Genomic DNA, 16,668 nt, shown 5'->3' with positions numbered 1-16,668 from the left:
CCGAGCTTGAGCATAAGGTTCGGCTCCCTTTCCTGGTTTTGGCAGCAGGAGGCCTCCCAGAACCATTGCTTCTCTGTTCAGAATGCTCAGACCACAGCTTCTGAATCAGCTTCTTCAGAGGAGAGGCCCTGGGGTGTGCAGCTGCGTTTAATGCACTTCGGGTCAATTCAGTGTCCTCGCCACTGAGTCCCTGCTTGGTGCATTTGAATACCACATACTCTGACTGGAATATGTCATGATTTAGTTGCTTTAAAATTACCTTTTAATGAAATTTCAGCTTGCTGTAATTTAGGTGTTGAATTGCTAACAATCTTACTGATTTCAAAGGTTCTTTAGCCTATTTGGGTATTTGCCAAACTCCTTATTTTAGGCTGTCTTTAGGGGTTTGGCATATTAATTGTAGCATATGGGAAAGTATTTTCAGGAGTAAAAAGTGAGGCAATGTTAACAAAGATTTATTCTCAAATCTTACATTAAAACCTAAGGGGTTTTTAGCTTGAAGAATCTTATTTTAAGGCAAACAAAACCACAAGAATCGTTGAAAAATTAACAGCTTTGATTGAGTTTATATAAATGCACGATATAGGTATTATGATTGAATGAAAGTTCAGGAAAAATCCAGTGAAGATGCTAGTAGTTTACAGGCGATCCAGAGAGTTAAAGCAGTAAGACTTAAAGGTACAGGCCTAAAAATTCAGGCATTTGCCTTATTAAGCTGTCTTTACAGAACTTGATTGTATTGAGAAATGAAATTTGACACCCGTTGTAGGAATGCTATCCAGGTAGGAGCTCCGATTTAAGATTTGCAATCTTAAGGAACAGTGTGCACAGCCAGGGTGAAATTTCAGCTGATAAAGAGCTCTCATTTATAGGGCTTGTAACAGCCAGGGCTCTGACAAGGAAACGGAGGCCATTCTAGGTATTCCATGTAGGAAAGGCTTTTCTCTCTTCTTTTTCCTTTTAGTCCCTTATTGCAGTATAATTGACATATAATGAACTGCTTATATCTGAAGTGTACAATTTGATATATTTTGAACTATGTATACAAAAGATAATATATTCTTCACCCCCCAAAGTCTCATTTTGCCCATTTGTCATCCGTCCTGCCCCTCCCCCAGCCAACCATTGATCTACCTTTTGTCACTATGGACAAGTTTGCATTTTCTAGAATTTTATACAAGTGGAATCATATAGTGATGGATTTTGGATGTGACCAGCAACATTGTGCACACAATGAGAACAAAATAGCCACCTGCGTTGTCTTCCACTCCAGCACCAAGCCCCTCCCCGCTTCTCTTTAGGAGAAGCCTCCTGACTTAAACAGACACCACTTTTGCTTCCGCAGGGACGCAATTCTCCACCCCGATCCATATTAGCATAATGACCCTCCTTGGTGGTATCAGCCAGCCCTTGGCGCACTATATAAGCTCTACCACCCCCACACCTGGTGCTGTCCCCATTTTCAGGGCAGCCCCAGGCTGCCTGCCACTTAGAGCACAGCCTGGCAGATTTTTTTCCTTTAATGAAGCTTGAGCTATACCTGGCATCTTGGCTCACTTTCTTTCCTACAGTAGGTGCTCTCTCTTGTCTGGCTTCTTTAACTCTACATAATTATTTTGAGGTTTATCCGTGTTGTATGTATCAGCGGCTCATTCCTTTTATTGCTGAGTATGCCATATGTAATTTGTTTATTCACCTATTAAGGCACACTTGGGTAGTTTCTAGTTTCCACCTATTACAAATAAAACTGGTATGAATATTCATTCAGAAGTCTTTGTTGGACATATGCTTTCTTTTCTCTAGGATAGATACCTAGGAATGGAATGGCTGGGTCATATGGTAGGTGTGTGTTTAACTTTTTAAGAAACTGTGAAACTGATTTCCAAAGGGGTTGTACCATTTTACATTCCCACCATGAAAGAGTTCCAGTTGCCAGTGCATGGTATGGTCAGTCTTTTTAATTTGGGGCATCCTATATAAGTCTGTGTGTGTTGGCATTTCGTTGTGACTTTAATTGTTTTTCACTAATATGTTGAACATCTTTTTATGTATTAACTTGCCATCTGTGTACTTTGGTAAAGTGTCTGTTCAAATCTTCTGCCCATTTTTAAAATGAAGTGGTTTGTTGAGAGTTCTTTATATAGTCTGGATACAAATTCTTTATCAGATAAGTGATACTTTTCCCAGTCTGTGGCTTATCTTTTCATTTTCTTAACAATGCCTTTTAAAAAGCAGAGGTTGTTAACTTTGATGAGTAAATTTTTTCTTTTATGGATTGTGCTTTTTGGTGTTGTATCTAAGTAATTCATCTAACCCAAGGTCACAAAGATTTTCTCCTATGTTTTTTTCTAGAAGTTTTATAATTTTAGATCTATGATTCATTTAGGTCTATGATTCATTTTGAGTTAATTTTTGTACAGTGCAGATATGAATTGAGATTCTTTTTTTTTTTTTACACAAGGCTACCAGTTCTAACACCATTTGTTGAAAAGACTGTCCTTTCTCAGTTGAATTTCCTTTGCACCTTTTTAAAAATTGGTTATCCGTATATGCATCAGTCTATTCCTGGACTCTATTCTATCCCATTGAACTTTCTGTCTATTTTAGTGGCAATATTTTGTCTGTTTTAGTGCCAGTGCCACACTGTTTTGATTATAGATTTATAATAAGTCTTGATGTCAGGTTGTGTAAGTCCTCCAACTTTGTCATTTTATAAAGTTGTTGAGTATGACTTCAGGGCCATTTAGAAGTTAAAAAAAAAAGTCGTTGACTATTCTGTGTCCTTTACATTTTCATATGAATTTTAGAAAGTGCTTTTAATTTTTACAATAAAATCCTGCTGGGATTTTGATATAGAGATTGTATTGAATCCGTAAGTTAATTGGGGTAGGTTGTCATCTTAACAATATTTAATTTTCCAGTCCATGAACACAGTACATCTCTCTACTTATTAAGTTTTTTTTTTTTTTTTTTTTTTTTTTGTCCTTTTGTGACCGGCCACACCGCGCTCAGCCAGTGAGCGCACCGGCCATCCTTATGTAGGATCCGAACCTGTGGTGGGAGCACTGCTGCGCTCCCAGCGCTGCACTCTCCCGAGTGTGCCACGGGGTCGGCCCTACTTATTAAGGTTTTTAAAAATTTCTCTCCTCATTGTTTTATAGTTTTCAGTGTATGTGGTTTTTACATTTTTGTCAGATTTATCCCTAAGTATTTCGTATTTTTTGATGCTGCTATAAAATGGAATTTTTTTTTTTGACATTTCAGCTTCTGATTGCTGCTAGTAGAAATACAGTTTATTTTTATATATTGATCTTGTATCCTGCAACCTTGCTAAACTCATTTATTAATTCTGGTAGCTTTTTCTGTTGAATCCATTGGATTTTCCAAGTAGGAAAGGGAGTTAAAGGCTCACACAACCTTTAGAAAGTCTGGGGAAAGATTTTCAAGAAGATTTTATTATTGATGATGAGTGCCAGTTCCCGGGAAATCAGTGACCTCAGCTGTCTGCAGCTCCAATTTGGCTTTAGATCATCTGGAAGCTTCTGCAGAAGTGGAAAGTCCTGTCTGCTGCTACCTATGTGTCTGTTTACAACTGTTTCTGGAAAATACTGACTTCTTTTGTGTCTTCCACATCTCAAAAGGGTGTCTGTCATTGGTGGCATCTAACCTGGAACCATAATAGGAATGGGATTCTGGGAAATGTAGTTCCAGGCCTTTCCCTGCAATGCAGTGAAGACCCTAAGAGGCACTGATGATGGCAGGTTGACATTTGGCACAGAGGGCATTAGTAGAGACATGTAAGGTCCTGTATGCACAGCAATTCTATGAAAAAACAGGGGTATTAGGTGGCTATAACTCAGGAAGGTGTGATTTCCAAGAAAGCAAATGGGCTCTTTGACAGTTTGGCAGTGGTATATCATCTGGGACAAGGGAGTGGCAGGACCACTCTATTTAGTGCTGCTTTGCCCAATATTTGGGTAGAAAAAGTGAAGTATGTTTGGGGAATTAATGACCCTGCTGGTAAGGAGATAGAAAACCAGGTCACACGTGGAATGTTTGAAGAAGCTGAGAATGCCTCAGGGTTACATGATGGATATCTGCAAATACTTAGATTCATCATGTGTGATCTGAAAAGGTGGCTTGGGGCCAATGGTTGGAAGGTACAGTCATCCCTTAGGATCCAGGGGATTGGTTCCAGGACACCCTCCTTCTCCCCAGGATACTGAAATCCCTGTATGCTCAGGCCCCTTCTATAAAATGGTGTAATATTTGCATATAACCTACACATATCCTCCCATATACTAAATCATCTCTGGATTACTTACAATAACTAATACAGTGTGAGTACTACATAAGTAGTTATACTGTATTTTTTATTTGCATTATTTTTATTGTTGTATTGCTTTTAATTTTTATTATTTTAAAAAGTATTTTTGATCCGTGGTTGGTTGAATCCGTGGATGCAGAACCTGCAGGTGCAGAGAGCCAACTCTATAAAGAGGCATTTCTTAGGGCAATATAAAGAAGTTCCTACAGAGCTGCACTAAGGTTAAATAGAAAGCCACACCTCTCTTTTTTAGAGATTGCTGGGCTGCCCAGCCAGAGTATATAAGGCGTCAGATGAGTGGTTTCAAATGAGATATTCTTCAGGCACCATTCTAATCCTGAAACCCCCAAATCATTGGTTACAACTTGTGCCACATGAAATTTCTGAAAGTAGGAAAAAATTATTTTAAATATATTTGATTTGAGTAATTCCAGACAAGCCAGTTCCTTGCATGTGCCTCAAAATATGGGAACTGGGAAATCTGTGAAAAGCTTAGAGTCAGTGTTTATGCCTGCAAAAGTCTTATTGCTATATTTCATTGATTCTGAGACACGCATTCTTTTACACACTTGACATCTCTGAGATCTGCATTCACCCTACGGCTGATGGCACTCTTGGATGGTTGGCGCCTTATATTTGCCGTCATACAGCTGGCAGTTGTCCTGCCTATGTTTGCACAGATTTGGTCCTAGCTATTCCTAATGTCACTGTTTCCATGGAGTTTCATGCATTGTTGGTACTACACAAGTTGTTTAATTGCCTTTTAAAATACCTTCATAAAGGGCCGAGCCCGTGGCGCACCTGGTAGAGTGCTGCGCTGGGAGCACGGCGACCCTCCCGCCGCGGGTTCGGATCCTATATAGGACTGACCGGTGCACTCACTGGCTGAGTGCCGGTCACGAAAAAAAGACAAAAAAAATAAAAAAATAAATAAAAAATAAATAAGACTTTAAAAAAATATATATATATATATACCTTCATAAAGATTACACTGTGATTCAGCATTGAAACACAGGAATAACGAGGCATATGCTTGATAATAATGAGGTTTGACTCAATAGGAAATGACTACAATTCCATATTATCTTGGAAAGAAACAACCAAGTACATAATACCTGTGGCTACTCAAAGGTCCAGGGACTAGCAGATTGTTAGAAATAGAGAATTTTAGGCCTCATCCCACACCTACTCAATAAGAATCTGCATTTGGCAAGATTCCCATTAAAATTTAAGAAGCTTTGCTTTACACCACCTCTGAAAGAAAGGTAATCCCTATGTAGAAAGGGCTGTGTTACATTTTGTTACCCATCACATATCACACGATGTAGCCGACGGCAGGAGAAATTTCTGTATCTCTCTACGTTAAGGAAAATGCACTTACCTTAATTTTTCTAGGTTTAATGTTATTGTTTTCTTCCTATGAGACACTCAGTCTCAAATGATTTTTATGCCCCAGTGCTGTTTGGCCTTGTCTACTAGTTTAATATCATGTGCAAATTATGTTAGCATCCCATTAAACTCCCTCAGATCCAGCAAAGGAAAAAATGCTAAGAACAAATCCAACACAGATATTTGGAGTGCCTTGCTATGTAATTTTCTCTGCCTGATTGGGTGTATTCCAACATGGTCTCTTTTCTGTGCATTTTTAATTAAAAACACTCCAAATTGGATACCTTAAGCCCTTCACTTAACTCTTCATTGCACTCTTGTTAATTTTTCTCACCCTAAATATGCATGTGATATCATTAATCCTTAATTGGTTATGATGGGTAATGGTTTTGTGCCTAGTTATTTTCTTACTGTTTTATAAATTGCCAAGATTACCTTTGTCTTTTAAGGAAATACGTTTCTGTACAAGTCACATATATTTGATGCCCTTTGAAAAACTCTAAATCTGTGTTGGGCAGAGTTCTTAGTGTACAGGCAGTAGAATTCACTCTCACTGGTGCACAGGGATTATTAAATGATGATTCTGTCTCGCAGATCTTGGATAGGCAGAAGGTCAGGTGCCTCCCAGCACCAAACCACAGAACTGGGGGCCACATGGGAACTTTTTCCTCTTCCTGAGCATTCAGGAAACTGCTGCTGCAGATGTAGGCTCCAGGACCATGGCATCTCTGCCATACTTCCTGATAAGCTTCTCTCTTCAAGTTACACATGCACCTTATTGGCAGAGCATAAATCACATCTCTATGTTTAGTTGTAAGGGAGTCTGGCACATCAGCCAGAAGTGGCTTGGAATTGGTGTTGACTTAGCTGATGTACATACCACCACAAAGTGAAATAATAGCTTATATGACTGTTATACCACTAAAATCCTTAGTAACAGAATTGTGGAGCAGTGTGAAGAAGAGGAGGCAAGAGCGACCCCTGGACCAACCAAAGCCCATGCACCGCTGCATCCCCGCGTCCAGCACCTACGTCCCACTGCCATCATCACCATGCCCACGAGAAAGGCTGAAGGGGATGCTAAAGGAGGTAAAGCCAAGGTGAAGGATGAACCACAGAGAAGATCTGCAAGATTGTCTGCTCCTCCAAAGCCAGAGCCCAAGCCTAAAAAGACCCCTGCAAAGAAGGGAGAGAAGGTACCCGAAGGGAAAAAGGGAAAAGCTGACGTTGGCAAGAATGGGAATAACCCTGGAGAAGTTGGAGATGCCAGAACAGACCAGGCACAGAAAGCTGAAGGTGCCGGAGATGCCAAGTGAAGTGTGTGCATTTTTGATAACTCTGTACTTCTGGTGACTGTACAGTTTGAAATATTATTTTTTATCAAGTTTTATAAAAATGCAGAATTTTGTTTTACTATTTTTTTTTTTAAGCTATGTTGTTAGCACACAGAACACTTCATTGTTGTTTTGGGGGGAATGAGGGCGTATGTCACTAATAGAATGTCTCCAAAGCTGGATTGATTTGGGGAAAACACTTTTCCCTTCTAATTTTGAGAGACTTCCTTTTGGCTCACAGGAGGAGGGATTCCCTGGCAACACAAATAGCCACCTTGGCACAAATGCCTTGTGGTGTGGAAAAACTAAAATTTGTTCTTATATCCTCTTCTCCCTTTCCACCTTCAGCATAGACCTAAACACCCTTAAGCTCAGAGATCTATTGGGACCTGACCCTCAGAAATTGGTTACCATTATGTCAGGCAATCTGGACTTTCCAGCAATGCCACTGAGATGGCATCCCTCAAGAGAGCAGCAATTCCTTTCCTACATTGTGGATTTTGAGATTAATTCTGCCATTTTCATTTCATTTCCTGAAAGTCAGGGTTGGCTTGTGAAAAGTTGTTAAACAACATTCTAAATGTGAAATGTCAACCCTGACTCTAAACTTTCCCTGTTCAGAGTATCAGATGAAGACTTCATTGGGTTTTATAGTGGCTTTTTGATTTCGGCAGTCCACTGAAGAAGGGAGTTTGAAAGTTGTTGTATACTGTTAATGATTGTCTGCCCATGCCTGAAATCCTATGGTTGTTTATGAAAAGTATCTTTAATAAAGCTGGATATAGTTTGGAAAAAAAAAAGAATTGCATTGTGAGTTATGTGGTAGAGGAGCATTTTAAATAGCCTTGTGGGTTTGTATTATATATCTAATGTACTTAAAACAAGGAACACTTGATCAATCAAATGATAACAATTTAAATATGTTAGGGTGAAGTGTAGATTCTAGAATATTTTTGGAAATGCATTTCTGTGAATGTCAGGACCAAATGATTTCTAAAAGTCCTTTTTACTCTTATGCAACTTTCATAAAGAGCTATTAACAAAAAAGTTTAAAGTAGAAGTTCATGAAAAATTTTTAAACAGGTAACCAAGAGATGAACCAGTATTTGAAATTCTTTTTCTTTTAATTGAAATTTTTATGAAGGTAGTTGTAAATTCACATGTACTTGTAAGAAATAACATAGAAATTTTATGTGCCCTTTACCCAGTCTCCATCAATGGTAACTCTCTTGCAAAACTATAGTACAATATCTACAATATCACAATGAAGATTTTTACATTGATAAGAGTCCACCCATCTTATTTAGATTTCCCCAGTTTTGCTTGTTCTTGTGTATATGTGTATGTTTAGTTCTATACAGTTTCATCACGTGTAAGTTCGTGTATCCATCACCACTATCAAGATACAGAGCAGTTCCATCACCACAAGGGTCACTAGTGTTTTTTATAACCATACCTGTGCTCCTCACCCTGCCCCCAAACTTCTGACAGCCAACCACTTCTCATTTCAGAAATGTCATGTGCAGGAAAATGGAATCATAGTTTGTAACCTTTGGGATTGACTTTTCTCACTCAGCGTAATTCCCTGAAAATTCATCCAAGTTGTGGATGTATTAACACTTTGTTCCTTTTTATTGTGAAGCTCTTAATCTTTTACAGTATTGGTTTTCTGCTGGTATGTTTCGCATGTCAGGTAGATCTGTTGTTCCTATTCAGGTCTGTCTGCCTCAATTGTGTGGAGTTGGGTATGACCTAGGACCGAAGGTGCTGTCACATTTGCTGACCACAGCATGTCAAGAATAGGTTTTAATGCTGTTGGGTCCAGTTATGCAGACTTTAAAGAAAAGGAAGATGCTTCTGGTTGTCTGAAGCTATATTCCTATCAAGATGAGTCCTGGCTATCTGAATTGAAGTTCTTATAATGGTTTCATTCCAGTCAGCGTGCTGGTGGAGATTACTGCTTTCAAGTGTGAAATTGTCAGCCCTTCCCTATCATTTTTGAAGCATGATGGGTTTGGGAACATGAATTCAAGAACCACTGGTCTTGACTCTAGTTCGTGGAAAGAAGTTGATCTCTTACCTGAGTTATCACAGGCCATGCATTCACATGTCCAAGGTTCTGGTACCTTTCAAAACACCAAAAGTACTGCAAGCTCTCTGCAGAGTACCTCAAAGTTCAGTAAAGATGGGAGGCAAAGCAAGAAGGGCACAGGTTCCTGCCCTGAAGGTGCTGTCCGATTTGTGTGGTGAGAGCTCTAGGAGGGCAAGCCCCACTGTGTCTTGTTTGCTGCTGAATTCTGAGCCTCAGCACGGTGCCTGGCAGTCAAGTAGGCACTGAGATACTGAATGAATTAATGAGGTAGAAGGGAAGCTTTTAAATAGGATGCTCAGTTCTTTTGGTGTGGGTAAGGGCTGTTACAGAGTCGACAGAGAACACTCTGAAGGGTTTGTGTGTCCAGGCTAGGTGTAGAGGGCCTCTCCCTGCCCCTCACAAGGAAAGTTCCGACATTATAAGCACTTTCCCATCTCAGGGCCTTGGTACTCACCATTCCCTCTGCCTGGTCACTAATCTCCCAGATAATTTTCTTCATTTAGGGCTCTACTGAAATGTCACTGCCTCACAGAGACTTCTGTGAACATTTCATGGGAAGTAGCCCACCTTCTTCCTTGTCCCTTCCCTCTTGGACAATTTCTATCCCCTTATCCAGCTTTATTTTCCTTCTGGAGTTTGTAATGACTTCCTAGCCATGTGTATTTGTGTTATCTGTCTCCTGTCTGGAATGTCATTTCCTGAGGGCAGGGCTGTCCCTCTTTCACCCACTGTTATATCCAACTACTTAGATCAGTCCTGGCATGTAACAGTTACTCAGTGTATGTTTATTAGATGGTTCAGTTCACAGTTTTGAGGCTTTTCTTTAAACACGTCTTGGCCTGGAGGCTCTACTGCCCAATACACACCACAAGAAGAGGGTAAGGTTGATTCCCCTGCGTTCAGAGACGTCATCAGTAGGAAATGCACACATGCTCAGCTCATTTTTCTATAGTGTGATGGGTGCTCGGGGGGGAAGCCTGCCAGCCACCTGTGAGAACAGAAGTGAGAGCTCTGGTAGTGTTGATTCCGGTGGGAGAGGTGGGCCTTTTGATTGGTGGTGGGAAAAAGATGTTTTGGAAGTTTTGGTTTTTGTGTTTGTGTACATCAGTCCCAATTTGATTCCTTATTCAGTTATCAGAAGATGTGCACCAGTTAATGTGAAAAATGCATTCTCTCTAAGAAGAGCCCCTGCCACCTCTCTGGTCTCATCTCTACCTCTTTCTCCCTTACTCCCTGTGCTGCACCTTCCTTCCCCTTCCTCAGACATACCAGTCTTGCTTCATACATTTGCCATTCCCTCTGTCTGGAATGTTCTCCTCCAGAGTACATTCCAGACAGAGGAATGTACAGGACCATATGGACCAATTTGTTGCCTCAGTTGGTCTTCATTCTTAGGCCACCCTGTCAGAGAGACCTTTCTTAACCATCTTCTGTAAGACAGCGTCCTCTCCTCTGCCTCTGTCATTCTCCACCAGCTCTCCCTGCCCTCTCCTCTTTGGGGCACTGTTGCTACCTGAAACGTATATTTTATACATATGTTTTGTTGTATATCTTGTTTGTTTGTTGCCTCTCTCCCCCACTGGACTGTAAGCCCCCGTGAGAGCTGGGGCTTGGTTTCTTTTCTACCATATCCCTAGCGCTTAGAGAAGTGCCTGACTCATGTCAGCTAACCAATAAATGTTTGGTAAAGGAGTGGATCAGTTCCTGGGAATCCTGTTAGAAGGGAGGTGAAACACAGAGGAGCCCCCAAATCTCTCTGCCTTCCCAGATCCCTGGTAAAATCAGCCATGCTGTAGAAAGTCATTTCATGTGCTCTGATGCTGCTGCTGACTGTTAACAGCTGCCTTGAGACACCTCCAGGGCCAGACGAGAGGCAGGGGCAGTAGTTGTGGGGTGTACAGAGGAAGGGGAGTTTCTTTTCAATTGGAGCTGTCAGGGACGATTTCATTGAAGCAAGGGGATATTGAGCCAGGACTTGACCATCGGGTAAAGTGTGATAGGCAGTAAAAAGGAGGATGGTTTTTATGTCAGGCACACAGAACGGATGAGTCAGAATGTGAAAGTTGGAACTACACCGTGAATGGCCTTGAATGCCAGCGCTAGGGAATTGTAGTCCAGATACTGCAGCTCTATGCTTTCCCCTTGAACGGTTTCAGGCCATTGAGCTCTGGGATGTGGCAGGTTTATAGGAATGTCAGCACGTTGCTTTTTGGTGTTCTGGACTTGTATGAAGAGCAGGAGTCTTGCTATGTCACAGCTCAAACTACTACTACTGGATATTTTTCTTTTATTCATGTACTGCCTTTCTTTAAAAAAAAAAATGTCACTTTTGTCAACTAATCTTATCATGGAAAATAAAAAAAGGCTATTGTATTCTTTCTTCACCTCACAGGTTCTGAAGAGTAGTTTGGCTTTTTACCATTCTAGATTTATTCTAGGTGATAGTGTTTACACTTCTTTTATCTTTTGCTTACCCACACAATACCTCAATTCTTCCAGTACTGAAAAAATGACATATGTTTGTCTTTTGCAGAGGCAGTATTTAATCTCTAGTTCCTAAACAAGTATTTCCTAACCTTTTCATGTCAAGATCCATATAGAAAAAATTTGTACAGCCCACTGGGGTAAATGGATGAGGTTGATTTGGGCTGGCAGCCCCAGGTTCTAGGTGGGAGTCCCTTATAGGTTACTACCATTTGCTCTTCAGCTCCTGTTTGAAGTGTGATACTTGTATTTACATGAGAAGGACCACTCCTTGCATTTGGTTATGTCTTCTTAACATCCTTCCTCTTGGAAGAGTTCCTTAGTCTTTCCTTGACTTTCATGGCTTGAAACTTTTGAAGACTGCAGGCCAGTTCTTTTGTAGAATGACTGTCGATGCGGTGGTGTCTCATGTTTCCTCATGATGATATTCAGGTTAAACATATTTGAAAGGAATATCACAGAAGTAGCGCTGTGTTCTCACAACATCCTATCAGGTAACTCATCCCATTACTGATGATGTTCATGCGGATTACTTTGTTAAGGTGGTATCTGCCAGGGCTTCTCTTCATATTATTACTTTTTTCTCTTATATAGTAATAAGTATTTTATGGGGAGGTGCTTTGAAACTATGTGAATATTCCATTCCTCATCACTTTTAATTTATTCATTCACTTATTTCTCTCTATGTGTACTTATGCTTTCCTGTTTTGTAGTGGTTTATATTGATTATTGTTTATTTTGGTTGCTCATGTTGTCCCAGATATAGCTAGTAGGAGCCCCTTCAAACTGTCTTCTGTGACCACTTGACATGCCCCATTGTTCTTTGAGTACTCCCTTGCTTTTTGGCAAACATACATTCCAGGCTCATCTTATACTTTCCTTGCCCTAGCCCAAGAATTAGCTCTTTTTCCAAAGAACTCTGGCTCTTTTAGTGAAGAGTGGTATTTAGAAACCACAAATCTAAGGGCCGGCTCATGGCCCACTTGGGAGAGTGTGGTGCTGATAACACTAAGGCCACGGGTTCGGATCCCTATATAGAGATGGCCAGTTAGCTCACTTGGGAGAGCGTGGTACTGACGACACCGAGTCAAAGGTTGAGATCCCCTTACTGGTTATCTTTTTAAAAAAAACCCACAAATCTGGGTGCTTCTGTGCTCATTGCTGTTTGGATGTTGCTTGTTCCCTCACCCTCATGATGATGGAGCTGGATGATAAGTACGTGTGCTTATGTATCTGTGTTCATGTGTGTGTGTACATGAAGGAATGTACACTCAGACATATGCAAAGTTACATCTTTATCGTTATGTCTGTCTCTATATATTGAAACCTGTGAGTTCATGCCAGTAACTAATTTAGATCCAGCTCCACATGGTTCATTTTTGTAACTTTTTTCTTTTTAATGAGAAACCTAGCTGTTATTAGTTTTAATATACTTGTTTAATGATCACCCCCACCCCCACCCCCACCCTCATGTAACCAATCTCCCATTACCACCACCATGGATGCCTTCCCTGCTTGGATGCCCTCCTTAGAGATTCTTTAAAGGCTCCCCAAATGATAGTAATGTGCAGCCTAGATAGAGCACAACTGAATTTTAAGAAAGGTGAATCCCACATCAATTGATTCATTATTAAGTGAATGGTAGGCTTTTAAGTAAGGGTTGGCAAAGTAAATTCTTCCTAAGGAAGTGAAATTTAAAGAGAAGACTAATTTCTACCAAGATGCATGGTAAAAAATCAGGGTGAAAGCACAGCCTGTCTCCTGGAAAGCTTTGAAAAATATTTGTTTTGGAAATAAGTCTACTTCTAGTGAGCATAGATTTCAATCTCTTTCCCCGAATTACCTGTTTATAGGAAAAATATTTGAAAAGGTTAGTTGTTTTTTAAGAATGTGTCTCATTATAGACTTACTGCTTTTTTTATTGCAGTTTTTAAAAAAATAAACCTTTAAATTTTAGAATAATTTTAGGTTTAGAAAAAAAATGGCAACTTAATGCATTTTTAAAGCACCAGATATTTAAAACAGGAGATATTCATGCTGTGGTTGCTTCTTTTCTGTAGTCAGTTTCACTATAAAATGTGGAAGCCAAGTTACAGTAACTTGGGCATGAAGAACACCATTCTCTCCTTCCACTTGCAACCCAAGGAAACAAGAAGCTCTAAGAGCCAAATATAATAGGAATTGTGGCCAAGCCTACCTTAGATGGTCAATATCCATCTTGCCAGTTTTCATAAATTCATCTTCTTAAAGTAGAGCACTGCTGCAAGTGGATTTTCTCCAAGAGCTTCCCACTTAGACTGATATACACATAATCTGACTTCAAAGAAATCCAGCATTAGACCTAACGATATTTCAGTAAAATATCTTTCTTGCCTGTATTTTTAAGGTTTTCATGGAAGTTACTTTTTAGGATGCGAATTTTGCATGTTAGGCTTTTGTATATTTATGCCCAGAGGTGCAGAAGGAGAAAGGCTAATATTTGTGAATGTGGACAAAGTCAGCAATAGCTTAACATGTAGGTCAAACAATTTTTTAAAAAATTCTTGCTTTCTGTAAATAAGACATTAATTACCTATTCGTGGGAGCCCACCTCAGTTTTGGTCTTCAGTTCCTTTTGTATAGGTTGAATATATTGAACTAGATCTTCACTTTTCAAAGTTCAGTCTTTCAGGAACCATCTTTGTGATTTTTGCCATGTTTGCAAACCTATTATTTGCTTAACATTTTTTTTAATTTGACTGATTTTTAACCTGGCCTTATTCTAGGTGATATCTGTGAAACCATAAGGTTTGATATGTTGGATCACCTAAAATCATAAGTATTGCAGGCAGTATCTATTTGGTAGTCTGACTCTCCTTCCAGCTCTGAAAATGAGCTTTGAAGTTAAACCAGTTGCCTATATGGTTTTTCCAGTTGATACATAAAGTGAATGCTGGCAGCGTTAGAATAAATGTTACATTTCAAAATTACTTTTCAAACGTGTGGTATGAATTATATTAATTTCCTGAGATTCAGTACATTTTTTTCAATTGGAATGTTTATTGTTGTGTATCATTTTTATTCTAATTGAGTGGAGCAAAACCTGATCATCTTAATTCATGTGCAAAGGCGGATGCAATTGTGAACTGATTTATGTTACACTCGGTACCTGCCTTAAAAACACAAGTTGACAATATGTAAAACATGCAGCATTAATAAATGTAGAGGAAAATATGGAATATAGAAACGTAGAGTTTTATGTTCATCACTCTGCACATGTCCTGTGAAAACAAATAAATTATGATAACTACATATGTACCATAATTGAGTTAATATATTCTGCATTATTTGTGAGGAATGTTCCCAAAAGCCAACTGGATATTGTCATATTCAAATTAGGTCCTTTGCTGAGTGGAAGTACATTAATCCTGTGTGTGTATATACTTTTTGGTAGATATTATAAAAGCTCACTTTAATAGGCTTCTTTGGAACTAAAATTAATGTCATGTTTTGCAAAAGGGGTGACAAACCAAGATGTGGGAATAATTAAAGGTGAGTTTTATGTATCCTTTTAGTTTAAGTAAAGCATTGTGTTCTGCTCGGTCTGCTTGAGTGAAGTGTTGCCTTGCATAGCATCTACAAGCATTTAATTTGCTACCAAAGTGACTTGTGAGTACAGATGTATAACCTCCTGGTATGACATTACCTTAACAGAGAGAAGGAGCAAGAAAGGGAAGAACAGTTAATGGAAGACAAGAAAAGGAAGAAAGAAGATAAAAAGAAAAAAGAAGCCACTCAGAAGGTGGGTTAATCAATTAAAGTCTATGTTTACATTCACCAAGCATCCATGATAAGCAGCTATCTTGGCTTGGATACTTGGCACCTCAATAGTGCTACTTGAGACATTAGTTTACTAAAAAGTTTTAAGATTTGGAAGTAGGAGAAAGTTCAAGGTCTGAGTTTGTTACCATAAAGTACATGTTAAATAACGCTGCAGCTGATTTTTTGAAAATAACAGTAAACAGTATTGAGAAAAGAGTTATCAATCTCTCAACTCCTATCATATTTTCTTATTGTATCACAATTTAATCTCCTTTTCTTAAACAAGTTTATAGAATAACTTTGAAAAACTTGCTAGAGTTTGACCTGGTGTTCTTTTGATCCACCAAAAGCACTGTTGTTTAGATGAGTCTGCCTTTTGATAATTCCTTACAGAAACTCCCCTTGCAAGGAACCAGTGGACCTGCATAGTACTTTGGAGGATATAGCATTGCATGGCTTTGGGGAATTTGCTTAGGAGAAGAAGAGAACTGCTAAAAGAAAAAAGCCATAGGTCTGACAGCTGTCAACTGTCTGGTTTCAGTGGAAGTGTTTTTCTGACCTAGCTGTCCAAAGCAGAGAGTGCCTTGACCCCTTTGCTTCAGAGGGCACCCCTCCACCCTGGCCATTGCCTGATTGTACATATTTCCCCACCTCACCATTCTTTCCATATTACCTGACTTGGACTCTGACTCAGCAGTGTGCTTTGGTGTCTTTTGGAGGCAAGGTGATTCACTGCCAGTTCTTGTTACTACCTGAAGCACTTGGGAAGCAGGGCCTCCCTGTAGGGCAGGTTTATCCCTGTTATGGTGCTAGTTATCGAAGCTAAGTTTAGGGAGGTGGAAACTCTTAGGAGGTTCAGAGGAACTCCAGATTTAGAACAAAATCAAGGCAGTCAAACATGAGCCAGTGTAAGGGGCACTCTTAAGTTTTCCCAGCATTATTGGGTATAGCGTTTCCCATAATTCAGTTTTTTGAATTATTGAAATAGATTATTTATGAGTACCAGCTAAGAAAAACCCTGGAAATATTTTCTGAATTGGATTGCATATGACCCTGCCATGTTAAACATATGAAATATAATTTTATCTTTTCTTCGACTTAATTAAAAGGGACATTCATTATTATGTGGTGCTATAATAGACTGTTGTGCTGTTTAAGATTTTGTCTGCTTTTAATTGTGTTTCTGTTTCTATTAATAGTGGTGTGTTCCCGGGCCGGCCCGTGGCTCACTCGGGAGAGTG

The 16,668-nt window shown here is 39.5% G+C and overlaps 2 protein-coding genes across 5 annotated transcripts in view; both read left to right on the top strand.

Moving 5' to 3' along the window:
• TNRC6B (trinucleotide repeat containing adaptor 6B) overlaps positions 1-16,668 on the top strand; it is a 259,377-nt gene that overhangs the window by 176,847 nt on the left and 65,862 nt on the right. For all 4 annotated transcript variants that reach the window (XM_063074663.1, XM_063074661.1, XM_063074662.1 and 1 more), the window contains one exon: positions 15,320-15,407. In XM_063074663.1, coding sequence (XP_062930733.1) covers positions 15,320-15,407 — 88 coding nt within the window. The remainder of the gene's footprint in view (positions 1-15,319; positions 15,408-16,668) is intronic.
• On the top strand, positions 6,769-7,734 carry LOC134360378 (non-histone chromosomal protein HMG-17-like). The gene has a single exon (XM_063074666.1). The coding sequence runs from the start codon at positions 6,769-6,771 to the stop codon at positions 7,030-7,032; it is 264 nt and encodes an 87-aa protein (XP_062930736.1). The 3' UTR covers positions 7,033-7,734.

This window comes from Cynocephalus volans, chromosome 12, assembly GCF_027409185.1.
Source record: "Cynocephalus volans isolate mCynVol1 chromosome 12, mCynVol1.pri, whole genome shotgun sequence".
Taxonomy (NCBI): domain Eukaryota; kingdom Metazoa; phylum Chordata; class Mammalia; order Dermoptera; family Cynocephalidae; genus Cynocephalus; species Cynocephalus volans.
The sequence above is the reverse complement of the archived record's forward strand: the minus strand, read 5'-3'. Positions and strand labels throughout refer to the sequence as shown.

Excerpts from the sequence above, each read along its gene's own strand:
- LOC134360378 (XM_063074666.1), top strand. The coding sequence starts at position 6,769 with ATGCCCACGAGAAAGGCTGAAGGGGATGCTAAAGGAGGTAAAGCCAAG.